Source organism: Melanaphis sacchari, unplaced genomic scaffold (assembly GCF_002803265.2).
Source record: "Melanaphis sacchari strain LSU unplaced genomic scaffold, SCAv2.0 Contig4_pilon_pilon, whole genome shotgun sequence".
Lineage (NCBI taxonomy): Eukaryota > Metazoa > Arthropoda > Insecta > Hemiptera > Aphididae > Melanaphis > Melanaphis sacchari.
Genome location: NW_020271335.1, coordinates 908613 through 923776, shown reverse-complemented (window position 1 = coordinate 923776; position 15164 = coordinate 908613). Strand labels below are relative to the sequence as shown.

Below are 15164 nucleotides of genomic sequence, written 5' to 3'. Positions count from 1 at the left end.
ACGTGTTTCATATTTTGGAGCTTATTTCGGTTGTCTTACTATTTTGGTTGGTAGATATAAAAATATTAATTTTTGTAACTTATCGTAAAACTAGATAGGTACTTTAATTATTATTCTATTCATACTTATAAAAGTAGTAGTTTTAAATGTTAAAATTAGGTTTTCAGCATTACCTCCTAAAATTTAACATTGGAAAATCAAGCTATGATTGGATTTTCTATAACGGAAATAGCTCAAAAATCAACCTAATGTATATCATATATACTGGTACCTATACGTTAAATAAAATTTAACTTTTATGCCGTTGACTAATATTACCTATACAGTGGCGCATTATATTTTTGGTTGTAAGCGAGCGAATAAAAATAAAACTTGTAAGACGTAGGTGACTCAAGCCTAAATTCAAATAGTTAAGTTTAGTCATATTTAGCATAATTGTTATTAGTAATACATCAAATTTGTTGATTGACCAAACAAGTATCAAACTAAAAATTAAGGACATTATCTGGAGTATTTAAATTGTATTAGTTTTTACGAAATTGTATTTTTTAAGCGACAAAATATGGGAGTATTTTTATTTTGTCACATGTTCACAATAAATTAGCTTAAAAATTAAAACATCGTTTAAGTTCAAAGTACTAACATAAATACTGTTTATGCTAAAAGTATGAAGTACTTACATTAAGTTTGATAATAGGCTAATTTACTCTAATATCAAAAAAATAAAATTTATTTGGCTGAAGTCTTAGATCTTTTAAATAAGTCCACTTCTATAGAATACTTTAATAACTCTTAAAAAACTAAATAGAGTATTTTTTTTTTTTATGTATAATAACATAACATTCGACTCAAGTCTCTCAAAAATATTGAGCTGTTTATAACCAAGTAACCAGGCATAGCATATTAAAGGACAAAAGCAATATTTTATGTTTAATACCTATTATTTTCTATTTAAGATAACCTTAATTTTTTTGGTTTATTTTGAAAAACAAGGTCTAATTGAAGTTGGGTAAGTGGTATATATTAATTTTGAGTACTTGTTTAAATTATTAGTTTTAATTGTTATATTGTTATATGTGTTTTATGATATTAATAACTGAATTTGTTACATATTATTATTTAGAAGTTGATTTATTTTTACATTTAAAAATATTTATTTCTATTGATAAATTTTTTTGATGGATATATTTAATAAACATTAAGTAAGTACTTTTTAAATTCATTAATTTCCATTTTCTTCAATGAAAACCACAGGGATTTGTTTCATATTCATAATAAATTAAAAGTAAAATATATTTTTTTTTTTAATGGAAAATAATAGATAAAAATAAAACCTATAATAAATTTCTAACAATTTAATTAGTAATCAATCATTACTAAAATATATATACTGATAAATTGTTATCTTCTAGTGTATGTTACTGTACATTGTAATTTTATTTTTTATAACAAATATAATATTGGTTGTATGAATCAGATATATACCTATGTAAATCCAAAATAATCTATTACCATTATTATTATAATAAATATTTATCCATAAAAATTACTTTCATCTTTTTCACAAACTGAAGAATAATAGTTAATTAATAACTACTGATTTGAAATTAATATTTGATTTTATATGTATTTTAATACTTTAAGTTATTTCTATTTATATAATTAAATAATATTCAAATTGAAAATCCTAACAATTAAAGTAACTTTGATTTTATTAACTTAAGCAATACATACAAAGTTGATTGTACTAAACAGCATAATTAATAAAAATTAAGTCGTTTATTTGTTGAATTTTTCAATTATATCCTCTACTCCAAATGAGATCATACCATGCAACAGTTAGCAAATTTTTGCCCCACCATAAAAAAATTGCTACAGTGTGATGTCAACAATGGATAGCTAATATAAATCAGCTAGTCATTTGCCCAGAGGTGTGACATTATTTAGGACCTAAATATATGTACATGAAAAAGGTTTGCTCTTATTTGGAATAGAGAATAATAATTTTGCGTAATACTTTTTGTCATAAAATTGTATAAAATTTAATTTAAAAAATCAAATGTTTTATTTAGAATAGAATTTACACTAAATTAAGCACCACTTGTAAAAAAATATTTTTTTCTTCAATTTTTTGTAGGTATTTTAAGAGTAGTTGGAGAAATAAAAATGCATTGATTTTGTTGAAAACCGAGTGTCAAAATGGGTAACTGGTTTAATTGATAGCAAGAAGCAAAAAAAAAAAAAATTATAAATGATTGAATAAAAAACATTCAATAATGGAAATGAAAATTATTTCCTCAAATGTATATATCATTTTACAAAATAACAATAGTATCATGAAAAAGTAGAAGACAGATGTTTAATAGAAAAGGAACTAATTAATGTTATCCTATTCCATCATATAAATTATGCCAATTTATCTTTTTTACAAAAATAGTTGTTAAATTTGTTTGTATGTCTGTAGCATTAGACAAAGATGTTATATTTTCACACATCAGATAATATCAGTAAATCAACATGATATTAAAGAAGAGGAAAAAATAATAAGAGTAAGGCCTAAAATCCATATCTTATTATTATTTTTTATCATCTGGCTGCAGCTGGAATTCGCATATATGATTTTCTAAACTCCTCCAATTTGTTAACTAATTTTTTTCTCTTAAACCTAAGGGCTTCAGCAATAATGTCATTAACATAAGTCAATTGGATAGACGCTGGACCTTTTAATGTACTCAAACAATGGAATAATGCTGTATAATCTGAAAAGGAAAATGTAAAAAAGCAAATACATTGTTTTATTAGTAAAAAAAATATACATATTATTTATACTATATATATTTATTATTTACTCACAATCTCTCAGAAGGCGAATGACGCCCCATCAAAATATGAATTATACTTACTTTGACCAGGACGTTTAACTTCAACGAATAAAAGTTTCCTAACTTTTGCATTGTGTTGTTTAATGTCTAACAACTCTTGCTTGGATAATTCATCGATTTCTTGATTCATATTAGCAGTAATTGTTAATAAGTGTTGACGAACAGTATTTCCTTCTGGAATTACTGGAACATGGTTACATATATCGTTTGGCACAATTTCGTCATCATCAGCGTCATCATTAAAGTTATTTTCATATGGTTCAAGAATGGGTGGAGGTGGTGATGGGCACATAGCTCTAGGGTAACATTCACCATTAACTGGAATTGGAGTTTCTTCATCTAAAATTGTAATAAAATAAAACATCTAATGATATATGTCAATAAATTTAGTAAATATTTAGTTAGTTTTAAAGTATAAAATAATTTTACTACATTTATTTTTTGAATATTATTAACTTATATGTTAAAATATTAAATAATGCATTATTTCTAGTTAGTCTATAATATGATGTTTTCTTATTGAAATAAAAAACAAAAACAAAATTATAGTTCTAGACAAACCTGTTTCTCCTCCATTAGGTAAAAGTATAGGTGGAGTTTCAATTATTGAATTAATTGGATTGAAAGGAGCAGGTGATGGTGGTGGTGATGGTGATGGTGATCTGGGTCTAGGTGATGCACACACATGTCGTGGTAAAGGCCCAGGTTTTCTTCGTGCGGGACTGCTATCTAATGCTCTTTTTGATCCAGTTCTAGGACTTGATGATCCACTTCCAGCTCCAACCATGTCAACATCAGCTTCGTCTACCATCATTCTCTGTTGAAAAAAATACTTATTGTAAAATATATAGAAGAACAAATTTTATATGTAACACTAACTTTATCAATTTTAAAAGGGTTTCCAAACATATGTTGTCGAACAGGCATAGATTCAACTTCTCTGAGTGGTGATGTCATACGTTTCAAATATTCTTGATAATTACCCATTTGACTTACAGGCATTGAATGCACCAGATCTAATTATGTATGTTAAATAAAATATAAATCAAACAAAATACATTGTTTTAATTTTTAATTTACTCACCATCTTCAAAAAATCTGGTTTGTGAAAAATGAGAAAAATTAGTTTGCATATTTTTGACTACTTCTAAAAGTTTACTTCTTGATATGTCAAATGGATTACGAAAACCAGAACCACCGGTTTTGTTACATTCTACATTTTTTCTTTTAGCTGTACCTACTACATAGTTATTAAAGTCGTTTAATTGTTCTCGCAGATGAATAAATTTATCTAAAATTAATTATAAATATAAAATTTATTTAAAATTAACAATAACTTAAATAATATATATATATATTACTTTGTAATAGAGGATTTGTCGTCATATCTTTTTTGAGCAATGATATGTGATTAACACGGACATAATCAGCCAAATTTAAATTTGTTTTAGCCGTTTGTTTATTAGTAACTTCAGTGCATAATCTATTATATAAAAAGTATATTGTTAGCATAAGTAAGTTAAAATTTTTTTTTTTTTTAGTTAAACAAAAAATACCTGTCATATTCTGTTTTGGCTTGGGTTTTAAGTCGTTTTAAATAACTTAAAACAGAGTAGCTTAATGAGGCATTGTCTGCAGTGTCTGGTACTAATGAAGTCACTACAGTACTAGGCACACCCATTCTTGTTAATGCTCTTCTTAAAGGCTATAAATTGGATTAATTTTAATATTAGTTAAGAACTAAATAAATAGTAATACTTTAAATAATTTACAGCATTATAATATCCTGGTGTACTTCTTAAATATGCTTGAAATTGAGTTCGCCATTCAGGAGTTTGTTTTAATCTATGCACTTTGATCAGTTCATCAAGAATAGGTAATAGTAGAGGGTAATTATAAGGCAATACAAAAAGATTAACACAGGATAAGGTTGTACTGGCTTTTAAATAACCAAATGGATGCATTACTTCTGGAGTTTTATAACTGTTAGCAACAAAAACCTAAAACATTAAAACAATAAAAGTTGATTAATTTTAAATTATAATAATTAAGTTTTATACTGATTACCTGCCAACAAAGTGTAGGTTGTTTCCTCGATAAAATAAATTGTGTAAGTGGACATGGTTCTAATTCATATTTGTCAAAAGGTAAACTTTCTATCACCATAGGTTCTTGATTAACACAAGAAAATTTAACTGTTGGATGAGCACATCTTGGTGGCTATTAAAGGAATTAAAAATTGTAATTATTTAAATGTAAAATATAAGTAATTGTAGTTAATAATAAATACCAAAGAATTCATGGTATTTTCAGGCCAATATGATTCAGGTATAGGCCAAAATCCCATAGGAAAACCTTTTTGAGCAGATTTTGGAACATGAATTAGTTTACGACAATTATGCCATGCATTGGAAGGAGATTGAACAATATTGGGAATACCATTCACTTTATTCTAAATACAAATTTTACATTAGTCACAGATAATATATATTATGGTTTATTTGCATTATCATACTCCATTTTGATGATTTATATGGTCAGTATTTCCAAAGCCTATTTTTCCAAATTCTTCATAACCAATGTCTATATCCATGCCATTTTCTTTGTCAGTTATTGGTAAAGGTTCTGGACCAATTTTTTCAAAATTTATTACTACACCACTTTGTATTTTCTGCACTAAACTATCAATGCATTGCATTAATACCCTTTGTGAAGTTATACAATATGATCTGCCTAAAAAATAAAAAAAAAAATTATGTATATATATCAACATAACAAAGATTTTCTGTTTATCATGGTATTAAATATAATAGTAAATTAAAAAATAAATTTGATACCTCCAGTGACTTCACACATAGCATCGATAGGAGATGTATCATTGGCAACTAGTCCAGTATCACGATCTACTGTTGGTGTCCCAGACATTCTTAACACTAAAGAAAATAATCTTTGATCCCAACGAAATGGTTCTCTTGTCATCTCCCATCCAGGAATGGGGTTTGTCATAGGTAGGTTAAATTCATCAACTACATTTGATGCATTTGATAAACGCCCACCATCTGTTATAACTACTATGATGCATGGTTCCAAAAAAAATGGAGAACGACCCTGGCCATAAGTATCTATACCACTTTGCATACGATTTATATTTAGTATATCAAATACATTTTTGAGTGCTAAGCCCAAAGTAGTCATTTCAGCACAGCGTAAATTTTTCAATTGGTTCATGAATGCACCAATGTTTTCTTTCCAACCAGCCTAAAAATAAATAAACAACATTATTATATAAATTTTTATAATACTCATAATTATTTTTTTTTAAATTATACAATTTTTTGGCAAGTGATAACAGAAGAATATAATTTATTGGTAATGAATACAAGTTGTCTTGATTAAAATTTAAAGAGGCTATCTAACAATGGCACTTTGATAATCAGTATTGAAATTAAATTAAAAATTGATAGATATTTATAAAAATAAATATTTGATTATGATAGTTTAATTAGGTATTATTAAAGTTATTAACTAAATTCAAGGTTTAACATTAAATGTTTTTAATAACTATAAATATGAAAATACAGCACATTGGAAGTGTTCTTGAATGCTCAAACAACCTATCATAATACATTTGTTACCTATTGTTTACATATTTTTACTACACCTATAATAAGACATCAAGATTCAAGTCATGATTAAGTATAGGTATCCCCTATAAGTACCTTAATGTTGGCTGGTGGCTCTTCAAACGTTAATAACATGTATCTATCACCTCGGCTCTCTGAAGATCGCTGTCTTACCTAATTTTCAGAAAAAAAAAAAAAATTAAGAATAAAACAAACACTTGTGCTATCGGTTCATCGCGACGTGTTAAGGCGGCAAATGAACTGACGAAAAGGGTGACGCGAGAGTGGCCCGAGGCACAAACCTTGACAAAAGACTCGACGGCCCCTTTGGCGATATCCAAGAGCGTCGGCCGGCCACCCATGTAAGTCCGTTGACACATGGACGCCGAGGTGTCGATGAGGAACACTATGATAGTCATGCCTTGAGAGCGGCGGAGTTGCACAACGGAATTTAAAGACGGTTGGAGTGATGTCCACCACCAAAGTTGTGCATATTTTGAAATTGAAACGGGCGCGAAGCGAGACGGACAAACGTGACGCGGAGATGACGTTATCGCAATCGACACGAAACGTGGTGCGGAGCGAGCGAGATCATATATGAATGGCGACGGCCATTTTTGACGGTCGTCTAGGGGAATTAGGTGCTTGTGTGTCCGGAAAATTGCTAGCAGAGCGAGAGCAAACCGTCATGCAGCACTAGACTTTTACCATTGCGTTGTTGTCGTAAATGACTAAATGAGCTCGCATAGAGAGATATGTCGATTCCGCGAGAGCGCGCTGCTTCGGCGGCGTGTAACCCGTTCGACCACTACTGCGGGAAATCAACAAAATTGCTGCGGATAGCGTTGAGGGTGTTGCGGTGTTTGGAAGTGCAGTTAATGTGTGTGCGGGTTAGTTACTACTAACAGTACTAACCCCGAACCCGCCAGTAGGGTGAAATTGACGAGTGACGTTTCAACATTCGAACCGACCGATCAACTACTCAATGACAATTGACTACATAGACTTGTGACATTCCACAAACATATTAAATAGATGGATAATTTAGTTAATCATTTATGAAATATATATTATGTTGCTCGCGACGAGTAACGATCGCACGGTAACCATATCGGTTTGGCTGGATTTGCTATCTTGGTAATCGTGGAGTCGAATGATTTGTTCGGACTGCTACCCTTTAGTTATAGGACGTGGGCGTCCTACTATATAGAATTTAGCATTATTATTATTTAATATTCTCTATGTTACTCGTTTGGAAAAAAAAATAAAATACTTAAAATTGTCCTCGTCGAAACGATTTTTGCATGCGTTCGTTGACCGATATATCGTCGTCCGTCGTGGTGGCTACACTGTGTGTGTCAATGACATCACCGGGAAACGTTTCCGAACATTGTGTATTGTGTAAAATAGGTATCTATTATCTCCCGGGGGAAAACGGTCTACTGTAGTACGAACGTCGAACAGTACGAACTATTGAAAGGAAACGTCGGACACGGGACAGGCGACAAGTCGGTGCCGCTGCTGACCTTCCGTCGGTCGTCCTCACTCGCATTCTGCAGACCGCAGTTCGGCAGTTCTCAACACTGCGCCAGTCGGCACTCGGCAGTCACCGTTGTGACTCGGTGGTGGCGGTCGTTGGTGTAGTTTTCCGCGTAGTGTTCTTATACCTATCCGCAATGATTATTTAGAATTTTAAATTTTCTACACACCGCTTATAGTTTTTGGCAAATGAACACAGATCCCAAGTCCTAACCATGTTCATTACAATGTGGGTTATGTACGGTGCTATCGTTCTCAATAGTTGTAATAAGGTGCATTTTCTCACCGAAATTGCCATTCTTTGAATCTATAATATATCTAATTAAAATTAGGTAGTTACCAGTAGATACCTATAAGCTATAACTAATAACCATTTAAATATACTATGTAAGTATTTTAGTATTTTTAACAATAACTATTATTTTTCTAATTTATTTTAATTCTTATGATATAATTTGTGCACTATATACCTATTGTAGAAATTTTATTAATTTATAAATATTTGATTATTTGTGATATGGTTTTTTACGAGGTTTTTTAGTAATTTATTTAGTATATATATATGTTTTAATGGACCATATTTTAAATCTATTGGTAGTTTACAGTTTAATAATTAATAATATTCAAATTTAAAACATAATGTGTATAGGTACTGGTTAGTATTATAGGTATTATTCTATAAGTAAATTATGTTTCTGTATTATTTCATATTTTAAATTAAAACTAAAATTCTGGGTAGGTACTACTAATTTATTTTATTTAATTATCAAGTTTTTATTTATCAAAACTATAAAGTCTGTCTTAGATTTAATTATTTTATCCAATTTAATGCTTGTATAATATTAAATCTTCCCAAGTACCTATTTTAAATGTTTATCCTATAAAAAACTTATTATTGTATGAATATTTTAGTATTTATATTTATTATTTATATTACTGGATGTTTTTCTAAATTACCTATTGAATATAATTTAAATATTTATAAATAATATTCTTTAGCCAGTTTTTTTTTAATGTTTTAAATGTGTGAGAATTATTTTAATTGGATTATTTATCTATACTTTCATAAATACAAATATGAAATATTAATAAATTCAAATCATTTTAGAGGTTGTATTATTACTTATTCAATTTGAAATATTTGAAATAGTGTTTACTATATTCAAAGATTAAAATATTAAATATATAGATACTTGCTTTGCATTAGTTATAAGTATATAATTTATTATGCAAGAATATTTCTGAATATTATATTCAAGTGCCTTTTAGTGATTTGTAATTAATATGATTTTAAACTCGACCCTATTTAAATATTGATTTGAAAAGAAATAACTATATGTACAATACAATAATTGAAACTACATTTAGCATTAAATTTATTATTAAAACATATCACGTTTCAAAATACATGTTTAAAATATAAATTATGATTAACCAAAGTAGATATGAAGTGTTTAAAACTAGAAAGTAGAAAATCTTCAATAAAAATAATATTTATTGGTCATTGTGTTTCTTATAGTCATACAATTATAAATCTTATTTGTACTTAAGTATTTATAACCAAAACAGTTCTACATTTTTGTATACTTTGAATATTCTTAAAATGTATTAAAAAAAAAAATCAAATTATTATAGGTAATTTAAAACAATATAAGACAAAATTATTATTCAGAATTAAATATAATATATATATATATATTTATATGTGTACATGTATGTTTAAGGTATCTACTTTACTTTTTAATAAGAGCTTATTTTAACTTTTATATTTGTGTTTTAATTATTATGTAGATACCAATGGATTTCCAAGAATTCAATAACACAGGCTATTGGGGTAAACCTACAGCTACCATTGATTGGTGTGAAAAAAACTATGAAGTAAATTACTATGTTGCTGAAATGTGTAAGTAGTTTAAATTAAGTAGTAATAAGATACTTAAATATAATTTTTAATATATTGAAGGGAATACTATCAGTAATTTAATGATGATAATACCTCCATTATGGGGTATTTGGGATATGAAAAAACAAAAATTTGCTCGAAGATTTTTTCTTTGTTATGCATTTATTTTGGGTATGTAAAGTCTACAATAACATAATTAAAACAAATTAAAAATATATTTTGTTAATTTAAAATAATTATATTTTTAGTGGTTGGTTTTGGCAGTTTGGCATTTCACATGACACTTTTGTATGAAATGCAGTTATTTGATGAATTACCAATGGTTTGGGGAACATGTTATTGTGTTTATTGTTTGTAAGTTTATTTAAAATTTATTTTATGTTAAAATTTTAACTTAATGTTCATTTTTTTTTTTTTACAGATCAATAGTAAAACATGATATGAAATCTAAGATTATTCCAAATAAACTATTATTATTAATATTAATAGTTATAAGTATTGGATTTGCAATAATTTATCTTGCTTGGCCACAACCATTACTGCAACATGTTTGTTATGGTATACTAGTTGCTATATCTTTAGTACAGGAGATCAAATTAATATTAGAATTTAAATGCGCTGTTTGTAAACGTGTGTTTATTGTTGCAATAGCATTATACCTATTTGGGTTTTTTTTGTGGAATATTGATAATATATTCTGCAAAAATATTACGTAAGTTATTCAGTGTATTTGAATGAACTAATATATTTTTAAGTTATACTTTTTATTTTTTGAACTTTTAAATAATTTGCATCTAAATAATCTATAAAAGTCTGACAAAATAATTTTATATAGATTCTGGAATATCACTTACTCTATTTTATTTTTCAAAACTAAAAACTTTAAGATTATTGTCTATTTTAAGTAATTTAATTAAAAATATAACAGTTTATTTTAAATGCCAATAGGGTATTCTGGAATCCCTCGGTTTTGTAATTATATTTTGTTTGTCTGTTTAGATTACATCTATTTAAAAATCATTTAATTATTTTCTTTATGTTATGAAAAAAGTAACGATATAGAAAATATTTCATGAATTAGATATAATATTTTCTCATATGTAAATTCATTCATTACTATTGTAGAATAATAAAAGCTGCATATTATTTATTAATATAAATGATTATTTTATTTGACATATTATAATTTATTTATTTTTATATCATCTTAAAAATAAGTTTCCATATTACATGTCATTATATTATTTGAAAGCTTGTAATATTTCATGAAATGTTATCCATATTGTACCAAGAAAAGTAAAAATCCATTTAATAAAATGAACAATATCATTAAATGAATGTGATAAATGCATAAATAAACACATTTTTTAGAGTTCTGCTAAATATATTAGATTAGATTTAATTAATTATCTATATTTTACAGGATCTTAAGAGAACAGATTCCAATGTTCTTTCAACCATTCACTCAAATGCATGCCTGGTGGCATATATTCGCAGGGTATGGAGTTTATATTCAAGTTCTATTTTGGTAATTATTTTTAACATATTTTATTTAATAATTAAATTAATTTAAAATTACTTAATTATTTTCATTTTAGTATTCACAGCACATATGATTACCATAAGAAATATAAACTGTCAAGTGTACTTTTACCAGAGAATATGTATTTTAGTATACGTTGGCAAAAAACTACAAAAAGTTATTAAGTTTTCAATATAAGTCCATAGTAAACAAGTATTATATTATATTTTGTTATATTTTTATTACACTTGTGTGTATTTTATTAAAACTTATCAAATATAATATTAAAATACCAATTCAAAATTAAATAATTAAATTATTTATTTATTTTTAGTTTTTATTATTATTTTACTATAGTAATGTTATTTTTTTGAGTTACCTAATTGAATTTAAAGTTTATTTATTATTTCATGATTAATTTTAAACGAAAAAATTAATACTATTAAAATTTAATTTGGAACTGGAAATTATGTAATTTATCATCTAGGAAATAATTATAATTATTGTATAAATTATTTATCTAATTTGTATACGCTTTTTAATAATCATGTAAATTACTGTTTCCTAACTTTTTTTATTTTTTTTTTTTTGATTGTAAATGGATTAAATTTTCCTTATATTTTAGATTTTAGAATAAATAAAAACAATTGGTTTTATATTGGTTCGCAGCAATATAACAATGATGAATAAGGCATAATTTTATTATTATTAGTTACCATAATCCATACTAATTATTGTTATTTGCTTGCCATCATATTATATCATAAAATTTAAACATAATCTCCTAAAATAAAATAAATTACCTGTATAAGTTCTTGGTGAATACTATTATTTCACAAAATTTGAAAAAAGAATAAAATTTTAGTATATTTGGTCCACCTAGCATCTATATTGTGCTCAAGGACCAGTGTCACTGGTTGCGAATCACTTATATATAATTGGATAGCCAATAGTAGAATTATGAGGGATATTAATGTACAGTACATTTTGCTTTAAAAAAAAAAAATTATTCAAGTATATTTTTGAGTTTTTTTTAAAAAACTATTTATTTGCTTTAACGATCTTAGTCAATCTACTTTTCATTTAAGTTCTGCATTTTTATAATTAATTTATGTTAAATTATTTAAAATTCATGCATGTGATATATTTATTTAGTTTATATTATTATTATGTATTCATTAAAATATAGATTTTTAGAATATTTTAATAATATGTGAGTAGTCTATTTAAAATTATATTATTAATTAATATTTATTTTCATTGAAATGAACAATTATATTGTTAAGTGTTGGTTCATGCCTGAAATAAAATGTCTAAATATATATTTATACAACGATGGATTGAACTAGTTTATCATTTTATTTTAGAAATGTCGATTTTTTTTTTTTTTTTTATTACCTTTGTATATTAGTGTCTAATAAATTATAATGATTTTTTTGTTTATATAAACATATTTATTTATTTATTTATTTAACAAATAATTCAATAATATTTATAATGAAATAAATTTAGTACTTTTTGAGCATTAAATGGTCCTTAATTGCTTATTTTAAATTTTTATCTAAGATCAACAACAAAGTTAGTTTTTGATGATCTTTATTTAGTTGAGTATATCTTTTTACTTAATTAATGTATTTAGATTCATGTGAAATATACTTTTTGAGAATCAATGAAATTGAACATTTTAAATAATATGGTAAAAATAAACTAAAATATATGTATAATTTTGTGCTTTTTAAAGTCAACAATAGGTAAAAAAAAAAAAAAAAAAGGAAATTTAATGAACATACATTGTATAGAATAATAAAATTCTTTCATAAATAAATTATATTAGAACTATCTTTATTTAATTTTTAGTGCTTTGAAAATCTTTAATTGATATCTTAATAAATATTTTTATTGGGCCAAAAAGCTTGAACATTGTTTATACTAACACATTTTTCTTTAACAGTTATTATTATGTATAGCTATTTAAAAATATTAAAGACATAAAGGAATGATTTTTATTCATAAGCATTTGAACTTAATATTTCAACAAAATTTTTCAAAATCAAAAAAGTTTGCAATTACTTTTGTAATCAAAAATATTTTTGTTCATTTTAAGATATGTTTTTCCGTTTGTTAAAGGTATATATGATTTACGGAACCAAAAAAAGATTTCCGTTTTATGTTAGACAGGTTTTGTTTTATCAAGGGTTTAATCCTATGTTAAATTATAAAAATCTGCCGGGACCATAATAAATTTCTGCACAGAACAGGATTCCGTCTTAACAAGGGTTCGTGCACTGTATTAGACAGGTTTTACTGTATATGTATATTTAAGAATTAAATAAGGATTTAATACATAGTTTCTATAGTTACACTCCAAAAAAATCTTAAAAAATGTATAATTGGAGTTATCTTTATGGTTAAGTCTTAACAATTGTAGAATTTAGATTAAAATACACAGATTTTAATCTTAGCAGACATTTGTTATAGCTGTATATTTTAAATAAATAAATAAATAAAATATACGTGAATATAAAACAATTGAATATTCAATATATCAATAATCTTCACTAAGAATAATGATATTTATAAATTACTTATTAGTTTATTACCAACAAGCTAAAAATCTATGGTATGTCCGAAAAAAGCATTGAAAATTATTTTAAGATTTGATTCACCTTGCATAATATTATTATGTTATTATTACACATTTGTTTAATAAAGATTAGGTTATATGTGTTGTGTACATAAAGTAGGTATAAATAAAAGTAAAAACAAACTAACTCAGGGATGGTAAATAAGTGACACGCGTGCCTAGGTTGGCATGCAGAAGATTTTCGATAGTCTATATTTCACAATGACTTATTGGTATCTTTATTATTATAAAATATAATTTATAGGTTGTAGTAACATGGACAATAGTGGAATAATATTCCAGCTAAGATACCTTTTATTCCGTCAAAAAATTAGCGATTTCATTGTTAACGATCTTTTCTTCAACTTATATGCTTGCGAAAGTTTCTTTTCTGTATTAGAGGTTACACATTCAAAAACTAGAAACAGATTAACCGAAGAAGATTCGGCAGCGTGTATTGCCTAGTAAGCAACATCATAATATCAATCAAACATAAAAAAATCGTTCAAGCAATATGAAGTAAAAGGTTTCTAACAAATAATAATAATTTAATAATTTTTTTACATTATTTAGGTACATTTTTATATAATTTTTTGCATTGTTATCATTAGTTTTTCATTTATATTTAGTGAAAATCCTCTATGATGATAAAAATAATAACTGGCTCATCTGAAAATTGTTTTTTGAATCATATCATAAATTGGCACGTTGAAAAATTCTATTTGCCATTCTTGAACAAACTCGTTAAAAATGCGAAAATGTTCAAATTATTTTTTAGGTAAAGTTCATAACATTTTTAATGTTCATACTTAAAATTTAAAAAATAAGTACAATAGGTTTTTATTGTTGGAATTATGAAATTGAAAAAAATAAATACATATATTTTCTACAAATATCTTAAGTTTAAATTCTGATGAAAAGAGATATCCATCGTTAAATACCTATTTCTCGTCAAAATATTTTTTTATTTTGCAGTAATTCCAAACCAAATAGCTATAGATATTTGAAATTTTCACCAAGTGTTCATATTATGATCGGCTACATGTGGTAAAATTTTCTAAATATTTTACTT

The 15164-nt window shown here is 25.9% G+C and overlaps 2 protein-coding genes across 2 annotated transcripts; one reads left to right on the top strand and one right to left on the bottom strand.

Moving 5' to 3' along the window:
* Window positions 1-2321: 2321 nt before the first annotated feature.
* Window positions 2322-6924, bottom strand: LOC112598767 (integrator complex subunit 6). Its single transcript, XM_025345368.1, has 14 exons — window positions 6808-6924; window positions 6602-6679; window positions 5720-6140; window positions 5398-5615; window positions 5173-5334; window positions 4950-5102; window positions 4655-4882; window positions 4439-4587; window positions 4244-4365; window positions 3967-4173; window positions 3762-3898; window positions 3444-3699; window positions 2904-3221; window positions 2322-2759 (listed from the first exon to the last, which is right to left on the bottom strand). Exons 1-14 carry the CDS (start codon window positions 6922-6924, stop codon window positions 2587-2589), a joined length of 2739 nt encoding a protein of 912 aa, XP_025201153.1. The 3' UTR covers window positions 2322-2586.
* Window positions 6925-7727: 803 nt separating this feature from the next.
* Window positions 7728-11678, top strand: LOC112598768 (alkaline ceramidase 3). Its single transcript, XM_025345369.1, has 7 exons — window positions 7728-8431; window positions 9836-9947; window positions 10008-10118; window positions 10196-10301; window positions 10369-10659; window positions 11371-11475; window positions 11546-11678. Exons 2-7 carry the CDS (start codon window positions 9842-9844, stop codon window positions 11652-11654), a joined length of 828 nt encoding a protein of 275 aa, XP_025201154.1. The 5' UTR covers window positions 7728-8431; window positions 9836-9841; the 3' UTR covers window positions 11655-11678.
* Window positions 11679-15164: the final 3486 nt, after the last annotated feature.

Bases quoted from the DNA above. Each gene is read 5' to 3' on its own strand.
- LOC112598767 (XM_025345368.1), bottom strand. From the start codon at position 6,924: ATGACTATCATAGTGTTCCTCATCGACACCTCGGCGTCCATGTGTCAA. The intron at 4,883-4,949 runs GTAATCAGTATA...TTAATGTTTTAG, and splicing joins AACCTACACTTTGTTGGCAG to GTTTTTGTTGCTAACAGTTA. The intron at 2,760-2,903 runs GTAAGTATAATT...TTTCCTTTTCAG, and splicing joins AGTTAAACGTCCTGGTCAAA to ATTATACAGCATTATTCCAT.
- LOC112598768 (XM_025345369.1), top strand. From the start codon at position 9,842: ATGGATTTCCAAGAATTCAATAACACAGGCTATTGGGGTAAACCTACA. The intron at 10,119-10,195 runs GTATGTAAAGTC...TTATATTTTTAG, and splicing joins TTGTTATGCATTTATTTTGG to TGGTTGGTTTTGGCAGTTTG. The intron at 10,302-10,368 runs GTAAGTTTATTT...TTTTTTTTACAG, and splicing joins TGTTATTGTGTTTATTGTTT to ATCAATAGTAAAACATGATA.